Source organism: Zonotrichia leucophrys, chromosome 4 (assembly GCF_028769735.1).
Source record: "Zonotrichia leucophrys gambelii isolate GWCS_2022_RI chromosome 4, RI_Zleu_2.0, whole genome shotgun sequence".
Lineage (NCBI taxonomy): Eukaryota > Metazoa > Chordata > Aves > Passeriformes > Passerellidae > Zonotrichia > Zonotrichia leucophrys.
In genome coordinates, this window is record NC_088173.1 from 50,973,694 (window position 1) to 50,997,140 (window position 23,447).

General features: G+C 37.9%; 1 protein-coding gene across 5 annotated transcripts in view; it reads right to left on the bottom strand.

Annotated features, from left to right (window-relative positions):
* Positions 1-1,082: 1,082 nt before the first annotated feature.
* Positions 1,083-23,447, bottom strand: part of USP53 (ubiquitin specific peptidase 53) — a 28,822-nt gene continuing 6,457 nt past the window's right edge. For all 5 annotated transcript variants that reach the window (XM_064711645.1, XM_064711647.1, XM_064711649.1 and 2 more), the window contains exons 2-16: positions 22,378-23,083; positions 20,562-20,654; positions 18,129-18,263; positions 16,964-17,077; positions 16,784-16,866; positions 16,376-16,481; positions 15,832-15,978; positions 15,172-15,321; positions 14,794-14,965; positions 14,022-14,171; positions 13,269-13,412; positions 12,171-12,897; positions 10,183-10,256; positions 5,434-5,545; positions 1,083-4,679 (exon numbers count right to left, since the gene is read on the bottom strand). In XM_064711645.1, the coding sequence (XP_064567715.1) occupies positions 3,677-4,679; positions 5,434-5,545; positions 10,183-10,256; positions 12,171-12,897; positions 13,269-13,412; positions 14,022-14,171; positions 14,794-14,965; positions 15,172-15,321; positions 15,832-15,978; positions 16,376-16,481; positions 16,784-16,866; positions 16,964-17,077; positions 18,129-18,263; positions 20,562-20,654; positions 22,378-22,521 (3,354 nt within the window). In that variant the 5' untranslated portion in view covers positions 22,522-23,083 and the 3' untranslated portion in view covers positions 1,083-3,676. The remainder of the gene's footprint in view (positions 4,680-5,433; positions 5,546-10,182; positions 10,257-12,170; positions 12,898-13,268; positions 13,413-14,021; positions 14,172-14,793; positions 14,966-15,171; positions 15,322-15,831; positions 15,979-16,375; positions 16,482-16,783; positions 16,867-16,963; positions 17,078-18,128; positions 18,264-20,561; positions 20,655-22,377; positions 23,084-23,447) is intronic.

Genomic DNA, 23,447 nt, shown 5'->3' on the forward strand with positions numbered 1-23,447 from the left:
TAGCATTTTTCCCTTGGGAATACTAATTTCTAATTCTGAGAAGTACAATCCATGTCTGGTTGGTTTTTTTCCAGGAGTACATAAAACAACTGGATTGCAGATACTTGCAATGCTGAGTAGTTCAGTATCTTCTCACACAATAAATGAAGATGGCCCAGAATGAGGTTAAATAGGATTTGGGATGTAAAAATAGACAGATGCTCTTTCTTTTATTTTTATTCAATTGTGAAGACAGTTTTGCTGCTGGCAGTGGTTTGTTCCATGTGTCAGGAACAGAGATGCTGTGCCCTGCTGGCATTTCCCATCCTGGCTGCAGCTCCTGTGAGGGCAGGGTGATTTCAGAGATCTTGACTCAGGGTGCACAGGAGCCCTGAGCTGTGACTGCATTCTCACAAACACCACAATGGGAGTTGCAGTTTTTCCTATCAGGCATTAAAAAGACAAGCTCACTACATTCACTACCTTTTTTAATCCCCCTTCTGGCATGATATCACAAGTGAAATCCCCAGGGAACAACCTATTGGGAAAAGACTGTAATGTTACTGCATTTCTTTTTTTCATAAGGGAGACAGGTGAGGTTTAAAGGCTATTAAAGCTTAGGAAGCTGAATTTCAAGCTATTTTCCACTAATTTAGTTTTCTCCTTCAGCCAGATCTGACATGAAAGGTTTTGCTTATCTCAGAAAACTTTAAGGCTGGTGCTGCACTGGGCTCCAGCTGTTCCATAGGCACATAGAGCTCCTAAGCACAGAGATCCAGGTGAATTTTGCTTATCCCTAGTAAAGACAGTAAGGTATCCCATGAATCTGTCAATCACTTGTCACCAAATCTGTGGGATTATGGTATAAAAATGGCTTTATGCATTTCATAGCTGTTTAAAAAGTTTAATCTGTTTAACAGCTTTATGTACAAATACTTCAGAAGATGAATTTTCCTGTTCAGAAAAGGTGACCAGACCACCATCTCCACAAAAACTTTGAACCATCAGTTAGCAGCATTATCTGTCATGTTAAAAATCTAGTTCTGGACAAGCCAACTTTTTTTGGTTTTTTTAAACAAGAAACACAAAAAGAACAGACAATAAAGATTTTAAATTTTTATCTTGATATTTTGAACAAGTAGAACTTTACAAGTAAATATTCCTAAAGACTGAAAAATATATTAATTACAAGACTCATTAATTTCTTTACTGTTACAAAAATTGTCTAGGCTCTTATACAAATCTATAGCTGGGAGGGGACATTTATAAAAAAATAAATAGGCACCCTAGGTAAGTTAAAACGAGTTATCACATATTAGTTAGCAAATATTACATACATACATACATGGAGTGCAGAGGCAAATATAAAAATGAAGGTGCCTTGATTAGCTGTCTGTTTAATCATGAAATACCTGGTAAACATGGGTCACAGAGGAAGCTGTCTGGTGAGATTGCTCCAAGCTAAGCAAGGAAACTGAAGTACACCTAAGTTACTGCAGCTACTGGAGAGAGGAGTTTACCAGTTGTGCTTACTGGGAGCAGAGTTCATTGGTATCAGTAAGAGGCATTCATATTGCTCGTGGTACAGAAGTATCAACATTGCTATGCATGTTTAAAAATAAGTGTTCTAACATCATTCACAGTTGTTGCTGTGCTATCCATACATAAAAATACTGTCATTTCAAATACAAGATTTTTTTTGTCTGTTTTTTTCCAAAACATAATTTTACAAATTATACATTATTTACAAATTCCAATAATCTTGGTTTTTACACAGGTATTAGAGGACAGTTGCACTTAACTGGCTATGTATATTATGTAACATGGCTAGGTGAACTAGAAAAGTTTAATTTACAGGTTCTGAAATCTCTCTTAAAAATATTACAAGAGGAATCACCCAAGTTGTTACATTTTTAGTGTTCTTCTGTATTCAATTTATTTTCCTACAAAAGGATCATTGTTTAAGTTGCTGTTTACTAGCAGCCATACAGAAACATGCATAGTATTTTCACTATAAATTCTAGAATTCATTTTTTCCCCAAGTGCTACAACAAATTTTGATCAAGAAGGTAGAAAGGTTAATCTGAGATACCTGGTTTGTTGCATATATATCATGTTCCAGTTCTACTGTAAGGTACATGTTACTTAAAAGAAAAAAAAACTGACCTTGCCACAGAATAACCAAAACTACTGTTTAAATGTTTACCTTGGATAATTGTGCTAAACAATTGCCATGATTTGGTTGAACCACTAAATCACATGTACATAAGGTTATGAACATGAAAAAAAGCTTTTCTGATTTCTTATTATTTTCATAATAAAAGGCATTGATGTTTAGGTGTAATCAGCAGCACCCCAAGTTAACACTCCAATGTGAATAATGGAAAAATTTTACCTTTTTAGGTTGTGCCAGGCTTTGCTATGCTGCCTCAGCACTCAGTAGATGATTCTGTGCACTGATTTATCTAAACAGATACAAGCCAAATAAATGTTCCTCCTTGTTACTGAGAAAAGTCAGGTTAACAAAAGCCAAGGTAAATTCCAGAGCTGCCAAAACTGGAGAAGAGTGACAGAGCAGAGAAAGAGGAACCTGTTCTTTCCATGCTCCCTTAGCCACCAGTCTGGCTGCACATTCAGCCTGACCTGCTAATGCAGACCATATCCACGTGTAGGACTGATCCAAATGGGAAAACATGTTGGTAAAAAAAAAAAAAAAAAAAAAAAAAGTCAAAATGTGTGATCCCCATGAACCTGGAAAATAAAGGGAAGTTTAATAAATAGCAGCATTGACTTGGCATGCAATTGTAGAATAAGTCAGAACTGAACATAAGTAGGAATTACTTCTAAAATGTTACAAAATTAATCTGTCATAGTTGCATAACTCTGTATTTAAAATTAGCATCCTATTCTGTTATACTGGTTTGTAACATAGGAAGTTAAATTTAATAAGTTAAAGTATACAGCTTAAAGGAAAAAATCTGATAAACGTGTTTAAAAATGAACACTAACAGAGCAGAGGTATTAATAGGAAAGCATTACTGCAGTTTACTTCAATTCCCTTTGAAAGTCTAATTTAACACTTGCAAACCAAAATGGTTTTTAAAGAAGTATTATTATTAAGGCTTTTCAAATAAAAAAGAAATCCTCTGGGTAAACTTGCATTAAAGACACTTGAAGGTTTGTGAAAGCACAGACTCCGAGAGACATCGCTTGAAAAAACCATGTCACCTGCTGCTACCTCTGAGGATAAATACTGCTCTGTCATGACTTCATGTACTGCATTAGTTGTGGTAGCATGCTTCTCCCTTTTGTTAGTGTAAGAACAGTGACCACAGCCTGAAGGAACACTTCACACACTGCAGCTAACCACATCTTCTTACAGAGTTAGTGACATCCAGCTGATCCCACTGCTGCCAGGTGTGCACGCCCAAGGGACCACATGGATACAAACTGAAGAAGACAAGCTGAGTAACAGAGGTAAGCATTAAGGCAACTAGAGTAACAAATCCAAGAACCACAAGTTTAGCACCTCTTCTCTTCGCCTCTATTTGCATATTTGTTTGAACAGTCACAACTCCTAAGCAAGTACAGCCAGCTGGGTACCTGATTACCACACACACACAGATTTGAGGTTGTGCCCCTTTACAGACATCATGAAACGCTGAAGTCACATCAAGGTGTAGGCTTCTTGAAGAACCTATCGACTGCAGTGTATTCCTTCTGCATTTGCCTTGTACCTCTGTTCAGGGGTGGGATGCCTGGGCTCCAGAGTGGCAGGGTATGTGGCATTCAGATCTACTGCAGCTGCTGGAGAATGCTTCTCCTTTTGGAAGCTTCCACTCTCTGTGAAATACAGCTTGGGTCTCTGGTGGTACTTGAGCCTGTAGGTGTCAGTCATGCAGCTATCTACTGAGAAGTAAGTGGTGAGGGACACGTTGTCGTTCCCATCCGCATAGGCAGGGCTGGGTCCCGTGTGGCGAGATCCTTTCTTCAGCATGTTCTCAGACACGGTCCAGAACTCATTAACTGATAAGCGAGGTGGAGAATCCGGTTTATGAACAAACACTTCGTTCCCTGGAAAGGGCTCCTTGAGCCTTTGTTCAGCTGGGACTGCACTTGCTTCTGCTGCAGACTTTGAAGGTGCACCTGTTTGCCTCAAGGGACTATTTCGCAACGCTTCCGTTGATTTCACATCTGCTAGCGAGTTATTCTCTGATCCTGCCAAAGTGCTCAGAGCGTATTTCTTTGGGGGTAAGGGGGGAGGAACATTCTGGTACACGGCTTCAGGCACCCAGAGGGGATCTGCCCTCCGGAGCAGGTGCCCCATGTGCTCACTGGGAGGGCCGGGCGGCACCGCCGGGATTTCCTGCAGGCCCTGAGGCGCACAGGGCACCAGCCCCGCCTTGGGGCCCAGAGTGTGATGGGACAGACTCCTTGGGTGGTGGGACTGCAGCTGGGCAGGGGGGGGAAAGTCGCTGTGGATGGGCTTCCTGCCACAGGCATTGTCTGGGAAGGGGTGGGGCACGCTGTCTGCACAGAACGCCGGCACGTTCAGCTTCTCAAACCTCTCTGCGTGGAGCCACTCGCAAGGGCTCGGCTCGCTTGCTTTGCTCCTGCTGTCTGACTTCACAATCTCTTTGACAGCTGGCTGCAGAGCTGACGATGGGAAAAATTTCCTGTTGGTCTCAGGCATTTCAACTCTAAAATACAAAACCACACAGGATGTGAATATCCATAAAAACATATGAAAAGGCTCAGATAACAGGGATTTTTTCAAATACACTCTTGGTAAAACTGCTGAAATATTCAAACCAACAAGAGAGTTAGGATCTGTTCAATAGGATACAGCCCTTGGAGTTGGATTAAATTACTCCAGAGTTCCTTGCATTTGAAATGTAAATGTGCCCCAAGAAGGTAAGATAAACTCTTTCAACATTCAGGACTCCACTGTCTTCTAAACGTCCTTGTGACTCTGATACATCCTTTTTCAAATACTGGATGCTACTTTAAGTTGATACATTTGTATTTACATTCTTCATTTTTAGGAGATATTGAGCACTTAGAGTTCACATTAGAACAACAAGATACAGCAGTAGCTTCTAAACACAAAAACTCTTTTCCCCCTTCCAGACAAATCTTTCAAAGCTTTATGGGGTGACTGCACTAATCACAAATTGGTTAATTACTGCATGTAGCATAAAATTCCAAACAGAAAATGTTAAATCCCTCTGTTTCTGGTAAGATGGTTTCAAACCATCTAAGCCAATTGGTGACATTGTCAGCATCAAAATTAAAGACAGAGTTTAGACCCATCAATTATGCAAAATTCAAAAGGAATTGCCTTTCAAAAATATTGAGTGCTTTAACTTGTCAATGCTTAATATTGATCATTGTAACATAACAGAAATCAGTATTTCTTAAACTATTACAGAAGAATATGCCAGTACTGCTTACCTCTTTACTGGAGGACTGGGCACCTGCAAATGTAATTCTGTTGGGAAACCAACATGAGGATGAGGTCTGTAGTTAACTTCAGAATTAATCTGGTCTTTCCTCAAATCTGGGGCTAGAAAAAAAATATTTCAAAGTTAACAGATGTAAAATCCAATTCTTTCTTTGTAATTCCTCAGATTACAGAAACAAAGAAAATACAACAGGACAATCTCTTTCAAGATTTGAGATTAATCAAAATAACCATTTTGAAGATAATCTGCACTATATAATAATAAGGTCAGATCTTAGAATCTGGAGGAAATTTTCTGCATTTTCTTATTACCAGGAAATAGGTAATTATCAAAATTTTCAAGTCCTGTAGACATATTTTCAAGATCACCTTAATATTTAATCTGGGTAAAAGCACATTTTCAAAGGAAGCTTTTCTTAAAAGGGTGTTTATTCAAACATCCAAGGTCATTTAAATGACAAAATAAAACTATGACTTCTAAAAAATTCATTATGTGTTACAATAATTAAACAGAATGAACACTGCAGAGACTGGGGGTGGTTTAGGTTGTTCTGTTTGTGGGTTTTAGCAGCTCAAACCCTAGAGCAGGCTGTAAGGCAGACAAAGAGCACGGTCACCCACGTGCCCCAAACACACAGCACTGAGTGCCTGGGCCAGCACTACTGCACTCCCACTCCTCAAGCTCCTTTTATTCCCAGGCAAAGAATCCTTCCCTGAAAATACACAAGTTCTGAGCAAGGCAGCTCCTAGTGAGCAGGAAATAAAGGAAGCATTGAAGTGTTCGTGTCAACACCACACAGCATAAACCACTCACTTGGCAAGTGACAAGCAGCAGTCTATTTGTTTGGAGACAGACACTCCAAATCTTCCTAATGCCATGACTAGCCCATTAGTATCAGTCACCTGCTCTGAAGTCACTCAAAGGAATGGCTTCTTATTTTTATCATTATTATTATTAATACAATGGCTTATTTTGGCTGTGTATGGACTACACTCATAACTGCTACACCTATTTCACCTGTTATTTCCTTAAGTTTTAAATATTTAAAGTCTTGGAAGTCTTTAGACTCATGAACATGTGAGCCAAAACCCCAACAACAGAGCAGAACTGAAGTGAAAACTGTGGGTGTTGCTGTTGGGTGACACTTGTTTTGAGGGTCAATATCTGCCCTATGTTTAGGTGATGTGAGACTTTTAAAGACATGAAATCTTTCACCAAGAACACAGGTAGCAGAGGCTAAAGCAGCACACAGCTCAAGAGACAAAGCCACCATATGGCTTTCCTCAAGTCTTGAGATGAAAAAAATTTTAAAAAAAATCATAATAAACAATACCACAACCTTAGAAATAACATTTATGGGAAAATATTCTTACTAATGAGCTCATGCGAGGCACAAGTAATTAACCTGAGAGTTCAAAACAGCTTGTGTGCCACGGAGCTGCCTAGCAGAGAGCTAACCAGCACTGAGGTGGTATTTCACACAGAAATGTTTCATTCTGCCGCCGGCAGGGATGATTTCCCTGCAATCCCGATTCCCGGAGGAGCCGGGAGGGGGCAGCAGAGGCACATCCAGCCGCGCCAGGCGCTCCGTGCCCGCGGAATTCCAGCCAAATCAAAAATAGATGTGTTCTTTTCCTTCTGCTGACAGGACAGCCATGCACGGCTAAAACCAGCCGCCGGCTCGATTGGGAATTTTGGCTCTATGTTCTCTGCAAATCTAAATATGGGACACACAAGCCCTGCTCAGCTGGAGGCCGGCATCCTTATCAATGGGTCATTAAGAGCTGAGCAATGAACGAAAGGTAATTGTGTTCTGATATATAAACCAGTCTGCTTTTAAGATTTACAGACATCTATTTTCACAGCTGGGTAGTCAATCCAGATTTTCAAGAGATGAACATCCATTCTACAGGTAGCACTAGGCCCACAGACAGGACCAGCAAGGTCTTGTCTAATATATCTCCATTTACACAGACAGAACATGTGCAAAAATCTACCACATCCAGCTTCTGTGGGGAAAAAAATCCGAAGTGAAAATAAACACAAAACCCCAAAGGAAACCTCCAACAAAAACTCGACTCCACATTAAATTCAGCTTCCTCTTTATGGCTTTTAACTGCATGCTTCCTGGAATTTTTTTTAAGATTTTCTAAGTTGTCAGTAAAAAACCCAGCAACAAAGCAGAATACTTATTGTAATAAATATTTGTGGGCAAATTACTCTCTCTTAGCCCAGATATTGTCTGTATTCAGTTGAAATAACAGGCAAAGTTATTGGAAGTTTTGGAAATGTGGAATAACAGCCTCTCAGTCAAGGAAGTAAATATGTTATAACTTGTCCAAAATGCAGTATTATCTCTGAAATACAGTGAGCAATCTTCTTTTTTAAAAAGTAAAAAGAAATCCTTTTATTCTAGAAACTTTACTTTTGGAGCAACATTCAGCTCCAAAACCTTTCATAGGTATCTTTATTTTATCATTTGAAGATACCCTAGTAAAGCCTTTATTTGTTTCTCTTTCATGGTAAGTAAACTAAGTAGCTACAAAGCTTTAATTCTCTACTCATGTCTTAAAATGTGACATTAATGTACATTGACTGCACATAAGGGTAAGAACTGGATCTCCTTAAGAGCAGTTGTATGTTTTAAATTATTACTATAAATGTTCCGTTTTCCTAAGCATATGAGCTGTCTTCCTGAGTTGTGGTTGGTTTGTGGGGTTTTCTGATGTGACACATAAGCAAAGGCAATTTGGCTTCTTCTTACACACTAACCAGATCTTCAGAATGATTCTAGATTTCAGTTTGAGTTGGCACATGCTGTTGAACTGAACAATGGGAAAACCATTAAAAAAACAATGGGAAAACCATCAAAATTAATAATCTTTCTTTAACTTGCAAAACATGAGGTTGGAAATCTTGCCCTCACACTGCTCATGTCTCAGATTTTTCATGCTCAAAAAATTTTGCCTCCTCAGCTCACTGATTCTAAACTTTATAAACACAAAGTGATTAATATAAATAATGGATACTACATCTGCTTACTCAATATTTACATTTTCCTGCCAAAATCTGACCACACAATTTAGGGATTGGCTTTGTGGGACCTTTGTTTCAGTATTACAGTTATCCACTGCTAACTGCCCCTGTGAGGAGCAGCCACTTGCTCTCCCAACCACCATGTGATCCAGTGTTTCCATCTTTATAATGTTCTGACAATAAGTTTATTTTGGTTAAGTCAGGGACAGGATTCCACAAGTGCTGAACAGTAACCTCATTCAGCTCCAGTAAAAAACAAGGAGCTGCTAAAGCACATTTATACAAACAGTGGGCATAATTAGAAGTCCAACATTATTTCCATAAGAAGTTTTCCACACAAGAAAACCACTCCGACATTTTTTTTGGATTTGCCATAAGAGCCTAACAAAGATTTCTTACATTCCATTCCTCTCTCAGAAAGGACTGAGCATTTGTTTTTTAAAGTTCTATTTTCTGAGAGTTCATCATACTCAGAGGTGGAACACAAGGTAATGTACTGATACCTGTAAATGACTGCTGTTGTCCTTGCTAAAGGTGTCCTGACACACTTTTTCACAACCCAAAAACTGAGTCCAAACAAATTCTTAACCTCACGTAAATGTAAAATTATCAAATTCTTCACATCTCTTTTTGGTCACTTCCATTAGAATTATTATTTTCCAAAATGGAGCTCAATACATGCAATTTTTATAAGAAGCTATTTAACAACTATCTACTGAATCAGAATAATTGAATAGATGGGATCCTATCATCAATTTCTTTATGGTATCTTGGAGGATCACATAGAATCACAATATTTTTTTAAAGAAAATGTAGGATGCATGTTGAAAGCTTTAAGTAATCTTAAATACTCTCTCCAGAGAACAATTCATTGCTTTAACCCACTCATTTTTAATGCCTAAAGAGTATTTAAGTCTTTTTCACTGGGTTTTTTTTCCCTTTTTCCTATCCAGCTGTGTTTGATAAAAATGGTATAGTACAGAACTAAAGCAGAATAAACCTCATGCAAATCAGATCTTTGCATTCCATGCTACTCATTTTTGGTTGGTTTTTTATTTTGTTTCCTTGTTTTGGGTTGTCAAAATAAGCAAATATGAAATTACTTTTCTTTCAGCACTAAAAACAAAATTAGAAAAAGGACAGAGAAGGTAGAAGTGGCATGGCAACATCCCCACCCCCACTTTAAGTCCTAGGAGAAACTATACTATACATTATTTGAAAAGAAGTATGATATCTATAAAAATCAAATGTTTCCTGAGGAAGTGGCCTAATATTTATTGCCCCTCTTTGTACAAGCACCCTCCCATTGTTTCAACAACGGCAGATAATGATTTTGGCTGGCCTCAGGCTGACCTATAATATTTATATGCCAAGGCATTTATCAACTTTCTAAAACCCTAGCAGACATATTAGTATGTAAAAGGAAGTAGACTTCCTTATTACAAGTGTTTCTTCCTGATACTGCTTCATATCTAGGAGGAAAACAAATGGTGCCACAGTCCACCCAGACATTTAAAAACAAGTCTTGCTTAGTATCCACCAAGAAATCTCCTGGAGAAGCTTCTGGGGAAACCACAGGGAGTGAGCCAAATGACCATGTCATCTCTGGCAGGGATTTTTGGGGTTTGGGGCTGGGGGGGAAGAGAAATTCTGGTATATCTACAATAGTTTTTGAAAACTTCATTTTTAGATGGGTTCTTACCATGGAAGCTTCTGTTCTGCTGGGGTACTGAATGTACCACACTGTCAGCTTTTTTGGTTGGCAAGCTCTGTTCACTGCAACAGAAGCACATGTGTGATTACAGCATTGAAACTGTTAAACAGACACCACTGGTCACCTAATCCAGTTTATTTGTAGGTATAAATATCTTAAGTGTAACCTGTTAACCAGCATTCCATCTTGTCCATTTTCCTAATTTGATAATCTGCTATTTATTAATTCTTTCTTTTGGTAACAAATATTATTTCAAGTTTTGATTGCCACTTGGTATCTCGTTCATAGGGATTGTCATTTGATTTTTTTCCCCTCAAAGTGGAATAGAACTGGAAGATCACAGCTACAAACCCAAAAGGAGAGGGAAAAAAATTTATCAGAGGATTTACTAAATCTTGCTGGTTTAGATAAGCAGAAAACATGCATTACTAATCCAGATAAGAAGCTGACAAACACTCTGCCAATTTCTACCTTCTAAAGGAGTAAGGCAGGGAAGAAGATAGATGGGGGCAAAAGTTCAATTAAAAAAAAAAAAACCCTTTTATTAAAAGGACACAAAAACAAGAAAAATACTGAAAGAAATCTGAGGAATGAAAAACAGTACTATTTCCACTTTCTAAAAGGACTTTCAAGTAATTGATTTGTATTTTTGGGGATTTGTGAGACAGAGTCTGAAAGGTTAGCAGGGAACTGGTAGGTATTGCCAGCCAGTTGAAATTACCAGTCATATAAAGCATGTCTGGAAGTCCCAGGAAGTCAGTTGTATTTTGATAAAGTATCATTCTTTCTTTGACATTGTTGTTGAAACAACAATGTAAGCAGCTTCTTAATGAACTACACTGTTAGAAATTTATCATATTCTCTCTCACAAAATGATACATTTGGGTGCCCCATTGTCTCTTGGGCATGCTTAAAATGAGAGTTTCAACTGTCCAAAATCACTGTTTGAGGCAACCATCAAACACTGATAATACAACCATGAGTTGGAGCAGCTTTATACATAATTATGTCATTAACTAATGAAAGCCCATCAGGTTTTTCATAGTGAGACTTTGTACAATTTGGTGGGAGGCACAAAGGGGAGAATGGCAAATAGCAGCATATGAAAGGGCCTTGACCTTTCTCTTTTCCTGTGAAATAAGTTGCCATGAAACTATACATCTGAAAATTTCCTTGGATCTAGCAAATCAGATCTATCAAAGAGAGTTGGGCTTGGGCTCCCAACTGTGCTCTTCCATTTAATGTATGCAAATTAGATTTGAAAGAAGAATGGGTTATAGAAGGATCTGCATTCTACACACAGTTTGAGATACACAATACTGAAAACTGCATGTGGAAGGATTATAACTTCCTATTTCAATCATCACATAAATTTAAGTTGGAATGGACCTCTTCAGATCATCAAGTCCAACCAGTTTTAGTAACTTTACACTTTTCAGCAAAGATTTATTTCAGACAGGTCAATCAACTACCAAGTGTTCGATACATATCTGATGTGATCTAAAAAGCTGAATTTCTGCACTATGACTGGTAACAGCACCCAAAATTCACCTGCTGCCACTCCCATCTCCTTGTCAGGGCCTGAACCAATGTTACAGGTGTGATTAAAGGGGACACTGTATTATTCCACAGCAGATGGAAAGTTACACACAGTCTAAAATCTTGTAAGTAAAGGAGTGTAGCAATTACTACAAATGAACACACCCTGCCCCTCAGCAGGGCTTAGCAGTTCTGGCCCAGTGCCTCAGTAACTGGCTCAGTGCCTCCCAAAGAGAACCAGAGTGAAGGTAGATTGAACATTTAATTGCCCACACCCTTATTTCTAGATACACTTTAGCTTTCCACATACCTGACTTCAAGCAAGTTTCAATGCATGTTTTCCTGGATGGTTTTGGTTTTGAAGAACACACAAACGTTAGAACAGGTTATTTTTCCATAAATACAACCTATGCAAGCTCTAAGAGAACTAGCATTACCTGCAGGAAGCACTTTCCTTCATGTTCTTGGCATCTGCTGTATTGATTCCTTCAATAACAGGGGAGTCTGGATTTGCAGAGCCATTGCTGATATGGTCACTGCTTTCATACCCAGATTCTGTCCTCTGAATTTGCCAGTTATCACCATGGATTTTTCTCTCTGTAAATCCCTTGCTTTTTTCAGCATTCCCTTTCCCCTCAGAATCCAGTGAACTTCGACTTCCTGTATCCTGTTTTGTCTCATCTTCATAGATAGTCATTAAACCCTTCTGCATTTGGTTCTCCTTGGGCCAGTGGTTAAAGCCCCGCTCCTTTTCGTGCTTCGATTTACTGCTCAGGTTTGCTTTGTGCTTTGGGCTGTGCTGCTTCTTCTCAGTGTCACTGAAAATGCTGTCTACATTCAGTGTCTCTCTCATTGGTTTCCAACCTTTACTCCTGCTCCTCATACTTCCTTTGTCCCTGGAGTCCTGGCTGGTGTCCGTGTCGTAGCCAGTGACGCCGTCGCTCCGAATCCTTGTCACTGCTTTGTCCCCTGCAGGAGAAGGTTCTGGTTTGTTTGATCCAAGCCCATGTGCAGAAAGCTTTGCCTGCTGAGGTGCTTGGCTCTCGTGCCTGTAGGGGCCCCTTCCCTGGCTGCCGTAGATGCGCGGATCCGCACAGAGCCTCAGCCCATTGCCGACCGGAGGAGACCCTGCCTTGGCGCTGGAACGCTCTTCCCCAACCAAGTCTGGCAAGAACAAAAGGAAAAAACTTCCATTACAGTTCTCATTCATGTTTCATAGAATGATTTGTGTTGGAATGGACTTCAATGTTCATCAAAGTTCCCGCTGCCTTGCCACAGGCAGGGACACCTTCCACCAGAGTCCCATCCAACCTGGCCTTGAACACTTCCAGGGAGGAAGCAGTCATTTAACTGATATTGTTTAATGTTTCTTACAGTGTCTCTACAAATCCAGTATGTATTTTAGCATACTGAAAACTGGGAAAGTGTGATCTTACAGTGTGGTCTCTTAAAATGAGAAAAAAATCTGCACAAGCAGCATTGATGCTAAAAGTTACTTAATCCATTGGTTCTCTGGTTATATTTTTAAAATGTACCTCTTTGTCTCCCGGACTCTTTCCTTAGTCCTCTGTCTGCATCTTTCCGTACAGATGTCAAGTTTTTCATGTCAGCAGCTTTCTGGGCACACTCTCTGGATAAATCCTTCAGTCTGTCCTTCTGCTCACTGTATCCTAACTTGGCTGCAAAAAATACTTCTTGTCAAACATCCTTGCTCAAAAGTCAATTCACCACCAAAGCACATAAACATATTTATGGAGTAAGATTTAGGTTTTAGTGTTAGGACTACTTAAACTGACTAATGAATTGTTTGACACAGATTAGGAGTGTGAGATTTCTTTCCAACCATAAGATCAAGTCCATTTACATCCAGGACTAGAAATCATGCTGATATCAGAGTATTCCTGGGGAAAAGTGTACTCAAGTAGCCAGTGACCAACAGAGCCACACCTCAGCCTCAGGTCACTGATGTGCCTTTTAATCAGCAACATCATTGCAAAGCCCGATAGTGTTTGAGAAATGGAACAAGGCCTCAAAAGCCACTGCATAACAAAGGTAATAAATATTCTGCATTTACAGCCCTCTCTGGAAAAGTTAACATTCCATGGCAGATATTAAGATATTACTTAAACATTGAGAAAATCTTTGAATAACTACTGAGTCAGTGATGGAATTTTTTCCCTTAGAAATAGTCCCGAGGTTAGAACCCCCCTGAAATGCTATCAGCTGTAATGTTTCATATAAAACACATCTGGTTTGGCTTTTTGGGGGTGGTAGTAGCGAATACTCACCTGGACCTCTACCACCACTTGCTTGAATATGGCTTCTAGTGAATCCTGGATTATCTGGCTGAAGTTTTTTATTACTCCTTTGATTAGTGGAATCTCCAATTCCATTCTCTTTCACGTGGTCTGATTTAGCAGCCAAATGCTTTTCAAATCCTATGAAACAACATATTTTTCTTTAGAAATAAAAAGCTTCCTAATTTAAATTTCTACTATATAAATAAATTTTAAAAGGAGAGACAGCTTTTTCATTCTGGATTAAAAAGCCAGAAGAGAAACATCACCAAAAACCACACTACATTTCAACAGACTAGGCAATAAGGTTCTCTAATATTTTATATACTGCCATATTTATAGTGGTAGCCTACAGTGAAACAGGGTCCTCAATTCTTTGCTGCCTGAAGTAATCTATGTTCTATTGCTGCACATGTTGTGAAGAATAACATGTCAAATGCAATTTGCCTTTTATTTAGGTTCCTTGTAAGTTATGCTTAGCATGAAATTAAAAAAGCCAACCTGAGACAGCAGTACAAATTACAGAACCAAAAGACTGGATTCTTTTTCCCATTACCCATTAGTCTCGATTTGTATCCCCTTATTAACAGGTCTAATACTAAGTATACACACTAATCTCTTTACTTTTGACACTCTTTGGATAATTATTGATAACAGGATTTCAGAACAAAGCAGCCAATCCATTTTTTCTCCGTTACAGTGCCCATTTCAGAAATACAGCTGTTATTAAAACTGTTATTAAAAAACCCAAATATCTAATTACCAAGGTCTTCCCCATTTCCTCCTGCTGCTTTGCATTGAGACCAGTGAATAATCTGCTTTGGTGCATCTTCTGGAGACACAGCTGTGCCATCTGGGTTAGCATAAAATAGCAGCAATGGTTGGAAGTGACACCGAATGCACCTGGACACCACATCCTTCCATTTTGTTCCAATCTAAGAAAAAAACAAAAAACAAAATCCCAAAACTTTATCAATAGTGCTGAACCCAAATATGGAAAGAGTAATTCATTAAGCAAGAGACACCAACTGCCTAATTCCAAATGTACATGAAGATACAACATTTTAGCACAATGGGTTGCATAAATGGCAACAAAAAGACAGAACTAGCACTGTAAGGGCTAAAAATCAGATCATGTTACCTCTTTGACATTAGCATCATCAAACAGCACCCATTTGCAGCTCTTGGTGTGAAAGGCAAAGGCACAGTAATGTCGGCTCGTGTAGCAAATCATTCCCACCAGGAAGAGCTCACTGTTTTTGGCATTTTCATCTGTAACCCTATAAAACAGCTGTAAAAATGATTACATATTTTAAAACACGTGCAAAACACAGCCTCAATTTCCTGACCTACTGCTAGCATTTCACCAAGGCAACTGTTACTTAATGTCCTGTTGTATTATAAATTTTTCCTGAACATAAATACTCATTTTTGCACTTACTATGCCTACTTTGACTTTTTTGGGGGTTTTTTGTGTTTGAAAGAGTAAAGTATTAATGCTCTGGAATAATTCCACAGATTTCAAACTGATATTCCTAGATTTTCAATGAGGAAGTCTCCTAGATTAATCATTGTACTTAGGGACAAAACACTTCCAACAGGACCTTTTCCTCTCACAGAAACTACATCAAGCAGCACACTATAAAGAACTGTAAAAGTAGATATAAACTTATGTCAAGTTAAGTCGTGCTTATAAAAAATACATATGAATATCTCTATTTTTTATATATTCACGTATACATAAAATAAAAAGTAAAATGAAATTCTAGAAAAAGCCAAGAGTAAGTTTTAGGTCAGATACCCCTGGAAGATAAAGTTGTGTTGCCAGGTTCCGCATAACCTCTTCTGTCAGGTCAGAGTGTTCTGAATCCCAGACCAAACCAATGGTGACAATCTCAGGACAATTCATAAGAACACGACGAATTTTTATTTTTTGACCACAATTACTCTAGAAAAAAGGAAACAAAAACCATGATGGGAAGGAAAACAAGTGTCCAAAGGTGAGTCACTACACAAGAATTAGTTCAAAGAAACAACTCTGCAATGTCTTTAATCCCAAAATTTAGTTATGGTGTTTGTTCCCAACAATTAAAGGATAACATTCTTCATCATAAAAACACTTTGATGAAGACTACAGCTTACCTTCTATATTTAATCAGTACCTCAAAACAAATCTCTATAACTGGAACAATAAAACAGAAGTGTAAGAGCTTTCTTTGCCCTAAGTTGGCTGCTCTGAAGCAGCAGCTCAACCCTGCTTGTAGAGGAATACTTCTGGCCTGATTTCACATCCCAAAAAGTTCTCCTTTGTATCCCCAAGTCATGTAACGTTTTTGTTTACTTACAGGACACTTTCTGTAGTCATCAGCAGTATTTGCTGCCTGCAGCAATTCCGCAAACATTTCTGGCTTGAGACGTTCATGCCTCTCCATCATTTTTTCTACTTCATTACTGCAAAAAATAAATTACATACCTATGGATCTCCCTTCTAAAGAGTAACAGATTTTAATTAATTGTATTGTATAACTAAAAAGAAGACACAGTAGTAAAACAGTAGAAATGCAAATTTTTTTGTCAAGCCCTCTCTACATCTTGATTTGAAATCCAAATGCTGTTTTTGAACAGTATTTCAAAAGCACATTGCAACCAAAAAAATCCATATTAATTTTTAACACTTAAAAGCTGGGCATGCTTTTGCATATTATTAGAAGGGTGCATATAGAAAAATGAGTAACAAGAATAAAAGCTCTTACCACAGGGCTGTGGTGGAAATGTAACGCACAAATTCCGTAAAAGGCAATGGATCCGATGATGCTCCACAACTGCGACACACACACTAAAAAAAGAAAACAAAACAAAAACAACTTTTGCTTTAATTTACTAAGGAAAGAGAAAACAAGGTATTTGATAAACCAATCAAATGAAGGCCTGACCTGCTCATACAGGGTCATAGCAAACTTCTGGTGAGAAATACAGGATTTCGAAGTGCACATATCTGTTTCACTGTTTGGCACTAAGTGGAAATGAATCCTCTCAAGGATATTTTCCTAAAAAGAAATAACAATAGAAATGTAAACTGAACTGATGAAGTTAGAACACATGATGAACATTACAATGTAGTACTCCAACTATGCCCCTTGGCTCCAAAATGCTGTGGCTGCAATGAGCTTGTCCTCTGAATTAGCAAGGACATTTTTTCCTTTTGTCAAAAATATCAAAGGTAAAGGAAAGAAGTGAATCTATTCAGGTAGATCAGACAGATAATTAGTTCAGGAGTCCAAATGCATTTTGAGTAGATGGAACAGTAATAAGAGGCTCTCTTTCATGACTGCAAGATCCCAAATAGCCTCTTTCAGGAGTTCTGCACTGGATTTTCCTACATATGTGAAGAAACCTCTAGCAGGTAGGAATAATTTGTGGATACTCCCAAAGGATGTCCAAAGCTAAAAGTAACTGAAGCAGCAACCATATTTCCTGCCCTCAAATTGATGTCTGAATGTTAATACTGCAGGTGTTTCATGGTGAACATTTTCACTGTCTAACACAGGAGCTCTTAGGAAGTTTTCTTTAGCAGAGTTCTGTGACATCTGGAGTCACCTTTAAAGGTCACAGCAGTGGCTTGTGTTTTTCAGTAAGACACTTCACTGAAGCAGAAAGTAACTACAGGAAAATCTTGCAGTATTTGTTCACTCTTGGCTAAGACAATGGAAATCTCTTCTGCAGCAGAATTCTGCAATGCCCTGGCCAGTTGTATTTCAATAGCTGGTGACCCAATACTTCAAGGAACAGACAATATATTCAAATCCATAGGTGCTTGAGTTGAGAAAAGTTGAGAAGACAACTTTTCTCTCCATCAAAATATTTTGGAGAGTGACTCAGAGTTCATCATCAGCTATGAAGTTAAGGGAGCAAAGTATGGAACAAATGCAAGAGTACTCCATCGAGTACTCCATCTCCCTTACCTGACACTGTTACTCCATGTGTCTGTTGCCCTAAACAGGCATAAAGAAGCTCAGCAGGATTATGTCATTTAAATCCTAACAAAACCCTTAAACTAACTCTACTAGAAGTCAACTCAACTCTGATGAAGACACTTACAAAGCATTCTGCTGCATCATCCATGAAGCCCAGCTGGAAGCGCTGCTCATCCTTGAAGCTCTCGGCGAGGGCGTGCCTCATGTTGTCCGACGGGAGGGCTTTCTCTCGGCTGTGCTGGAACTGGGAAAAGATGGCCTAGGAGCAAATGCAGATCTGACTTAGCTTCATTAACCACTTGGCTAGACGCTGTGCTTCTACACAAATGCATCAGTTCTTGCATAAACAGGTGAAATGTTTATAAATATAATGCTCTGTGGAGAGCCTGGTTCAAGCATGGCTTAAAGAAAGAGGCCATGAAAGGATTCAGCTAAGGGAAAAAAGCAGCCTTTCCCAGGCTTGATTCTGTAAATAATTAAGGTTCTCAGCCACCTTTTATATAAACAACAAGATTCTCAGACCGTTCTGCCCTCGGCTGCTACTGGGAGCAGACAGCCAGTCTGGGAATAGATATGAAGGTTTTGAGAACCTTCCATATCATGGTGGGAACACTGATCTTGGTTTCAATAAACAAAGTTCAGGTATTGTAAACAAAAGGAGGAGCTGAAGTTTTCTCTACAGCCTATCAGGAGCTCAGATTTTGCAATATGCATGAAGTGAATTAACACTGTTATAAAAGGTGCCTGGTTGATCAATAAAGTGGAGTAGATGCTGATCAATAAGGGTGGATCTCTCCCTCCAACTTCATAAATTTCGAAATTACTGTTTTCAAGTTACTGCATTTGTATTCTGCTGATTCCTCTACAAGAAGTTTTGATACCAAACTAAACACTGAACCTGTAGAACAACAACATACAAATACAAAACTTAAAGTGATTGACTTGAGCTCCCAGAGGCATCACAAGCCCTGTTCTGTAATTATACAGCTTTTTTAACTTGGTCCCTGGAATAGCAGTTCATCCAGATGTATCTCATGTCTACAGACAGAGTATATTTCTTAGGGCATAATGTAATACCACTCATGATTCACTAAATAATGTGATATTTACTGCTTAGGAGGGGACTATACCTTTATTAAAGTTATAAACCTCCCATAAATTAGATAGAATGCCAATAATCCTTGCTATGAAATTAGCTCAGTGGTGAACCAGTGCACACAACACAAGAGAAAAGGTCAATATCTGCAGTTCTGGGACATGATAATAAATTGCACTTGGTTTTTAATTCATTTCCCAGAAGAGAGAGCTGGCTGCTACTTTTCTTTTTGGCAGGGATATCCATCCAAGTGAGCTCATCATTTAGCAAGTAAAGGAGGTTGATTCTGAAAGAACTGAAAGTTAAAAGCTATTAAATGAATTACAGACTTGCAGATATTTAAAGGTGTCTTCCCCAGTCAAGAGCTCTAAGTCAAACTTTAGAGAGAACCAAAGAGACTAAAGACAAAGCAAGTCAGGAGAATCCATGTAAAACATAAATAAGGATAGGCATTCTTCACATAGGCTTCCTATGGTTAAACTCTGTTGGATAGAAGGCAAAGATAAAACAGAGCAGCAAAGTTTCACTGCTAACAAAAAGTATTGTTTTAACCATGATGCATTCCAGGGTGTCTCTCAAGTATTTAATCTTTCCTCTCACAACAAAAAGCAGGGACTACTGACAAAAATTACAGCCATTGCTATCTCCATGCAAACATTCAAAATGAAGTTTTTAACAGATCTGCTTTCAAAGCATTTATCACTCCTTATTTTGGCTGCTAGGTAATTTTTTGTTAAGTAACATAGCTTTATATGTCCAGCTAAAAAAAAAAAAAGACAAGCAGTACAGATAAGGAGGTGTGCAGACAGGTATGCTCAGTTTAGTGGCCTGCACAGTCCAAGTTCCAGAATTTACTGGCTATGCTTTTAGTTCATAGGAGAAGCTGACAGAGATAAAATATCCTTCATTGCTAAACATATAAGAAGGGTTACAATAGCCTAAGAGCATAAAAAGAACCCCAAGCCAACCAAAAAATCCACTCAAGTCACAAACAAGTCACTGTTTATCCTCATCCAGTGTATATATTGCATGGAAATTCACATGTCCAAGATTTTGAACACAGAACAAACAGAATTACTCAACCAGTGTCTTAAAGAGCCAAGAAAGCAAAACCAGTAGTGTACAGAACAGCAGGGGACAGACCCTAGCAAATAATTTAAGTATTCTTTTTTGAGGTGAGTACATAGGCCATTGAGTTAAATATCACAAATACATTGTTAAAAAAATAACTTATGCCATTCTAACCAACTCCAGAATCCTGCAAAATTTCTTTACATACAAGAAAATATTTCTCTAACAAACATTTGTTAAAAATGTCCTTAAATCTAAATTGCTTCTTTACAAAAAGAATTACTTGGTCACCCAGGGATAGGTATGATACAGACACACACTTCCAAAAAAATAATTTAATTTGGTTTTCCCTCATTGTGAAATACGATTTTTCCAGAATTTTTCATCTACCTTTAAAGCACAAAATATGCAGGCATCTCCTTGACACACGTGTCCAGTTAAACCTCTTAAACTTCGTCGAAATATGTCAAGTTGCCATAATACCTATAAAAACAAAGAGAAAATCAGTAATCAGTTCTGAATGTTCTTTGCTTACACAACGTACAGTAGATTTTAATAGTTTTTTTATTTCACATACCATACAACTTAACTATCAACATTGCTGCAGGAAATGTGGGTTTTTTCCATTATTTGGTAACTTACAGAGGTGGAAATGAAAGTTTTACATTCAGCACTTAAAATTTAGATCTGTCTAAATTTAAACTTTTTAACACAATGTATTTTGGAGAAAGAGCTAAAGTACTCTCAAGGAAACAAGCAGCAATGCAAACCCTGTACAGGGACTGCAGCAGTTTTCTTAAAGCTCTACATAAGAGTTAAGTCCTATATGATATTCTTACAGTCTCTTATCAAAATGATTGCTGAAATACATTTGTTCTTCCACAGATCAAAATAATTCTGGTGCTTACTCTCATTTGGGTAAATATCCCACAAAAATGTAATAACAGCTTGGCTACACCCACTGCTTTCAATATCTAATGTCTTGGGTACACATGAAGTAAAGCAGTTCAGAAAGTTGTCCATTGAAGAAATAAAAATAAAACCCCTAAAAATGAGTTGTCAAGAGGCACAGTAAGACAGCAGCTGCAAATTCAGGGGGGGAAAAGATATCCTATCTATAAATATAAAAGCTAAAATGAAATAGGATGTGTTGGAAACCGAAAGTCCAAAGCTCAGTTCTGAAGGTGGAGCAGAGGTTAAAAGAAAAGAAAGGAACACATTCTTCCTCGTAAAAGGGCAGTCACCAACCATCTGCCCCTGCCTGATAAACAGCACTGGGTTGTGGATTGTAGGATTGTCTGAAAGTAGAACTAAAAATTACTTAGGGCTTCATTTTAGGGCACCTAAGTGAAAATAGCAGAACTGCAGGAGAATATAGGTCATGCTGCTCCCATTGGATGCAATACAGCCAACACTCCACTAAAACCACACTACAATTTTATTTGAAATACAAACAGCTACTATACACACCACATAGCTATACCTCTCATATATCCAAGTTTTAAATCCATGCCAATTTTAAGTCTTCCAATTTTTAGGAAGACTTTAGGAAGTCCATGTCTATTAAGTCCTCTGCCAGTTTGAGAAATCATTCTGTATACAATTTAAAAACATTCAGATCCAAAATCTGAGCATTAAAAGAAGTACCTTAGAAGGTAGAATTCTTAGAAGAATTCCTCTTAGAAGAAGAATTCCAAGTCTTATTTCTTGGGTATCAAGAGTATCTCCTACTCTAATTCCACAAATATTTCCTAAGATTAGAATCAAAGCCCTCACTATATGTGCATATTCTGATATATCCCAGCATCACAGGCTTGCTCATGTGCTAATTCTGAGAAAATGAGATCTTCATAAAAATAGTGTCCTAGTCAATACAAGCAGTAATTGTTGCCCCACATAAAAAAGTGTCATATAAATTTTTGAAGTTATTTTGCTATGCTTGACAGAAACATTACTTCTAAAATCCAAGAAGAAAGTTTTAAAGTTTTAACTCCTACATTTTAAAATACAAAAGGACAGTTTTTGATGCATGCAAATGAAATTTTGTGCAAAACAAAATATTAAAACTCTCAACTACATACAGCTAAATGCTGAATAAAATTACCTTCATAACAGTGTCTTATTCCTACAATTGCCATTTTTATTTCCCACACACACTCAGGAAAGCCTACTCAAAAAATGTTTAATAGATGAAGTTTTTTCCTACCTGAACAGCACTATTAAGAAAGCAGCTGTTTTGTCCAGGTTCATTTAATAAGCCTTTTGTAGGGGCCAGGGACAGGATACTTCCAGGCTGATAAACTTTTCCAAGGTTACCCCCAGGTTTTCTTAGGAATTTCACCCATGCCATTATTTTTTAGAGTTTATAATCACAATGTTCACACTTGAATATTTAAGGATATGACGGGTGCAAGGCAAAGAAGGTGGTTCTACAATAATATTTCTAAAGTCATGGCATTCCATTCAACTCTGTGCAGTTGTAACCATTCATGGGCTTAAGTCTATTTTCCATGAGCAGCTGTAAACCATCCCTCAGGAGCAGTCTCCCAGTAAAAATACAGCTGGACAATGTTTTTAACCTTCAGTCTTAAAAAAATAAATAAATAAAGGTGTCCAGTTAAGGTTAAAACATGTTAAAGGTTGTTAGAATACAAGTTCTTATTAAGCAAGTTGCACAGTAACTGACTTCTTCCAGGGATATCAATGAAGTATTACTATAAATCATTAGCTGTATTATATTGAAAGTTCATGTGTGTGTGTGTGTATATATCACAGGACTGGAAAGTTCTTGTCAGGTATTATACTTCTGTTCTCTCATTTTGTTCCATCTTCTTTTTACTTCTAACTGTAACCCATGAAATATATTCCAGTTTAGAAGATGTCATGCTTATTGCATTCTCTTTCCAGTGAACCTGAAATAAGAAAAAAACAGAAATTATTGAAAAAAAAAGAAAAATCCAAAATGTTAAAGAGCTTCTAAATTAAAAAAAAAAAAAAAGATCATGGCTAAAACAATTTCTAAATCTAAAAGCAAGATGAAGTAGCCAGGAAAGAGAAGAAAACATCCCCACCTAATAATTGTTTTTAAGCCATAAAAGTTATTTTATCTATCATAATCTATTATCTTCTAATTTCTTACACATCTCTAAGGATCAAAATAAAATTGTTGTAAAGATTCTCCTAATAACCTGCAACAGCTTATAAAAAGACCATATAATACATGAGTTATTCAATCTTTGAAACTCCAAGTCTAATAAAAACATTACCAAGAAGTAA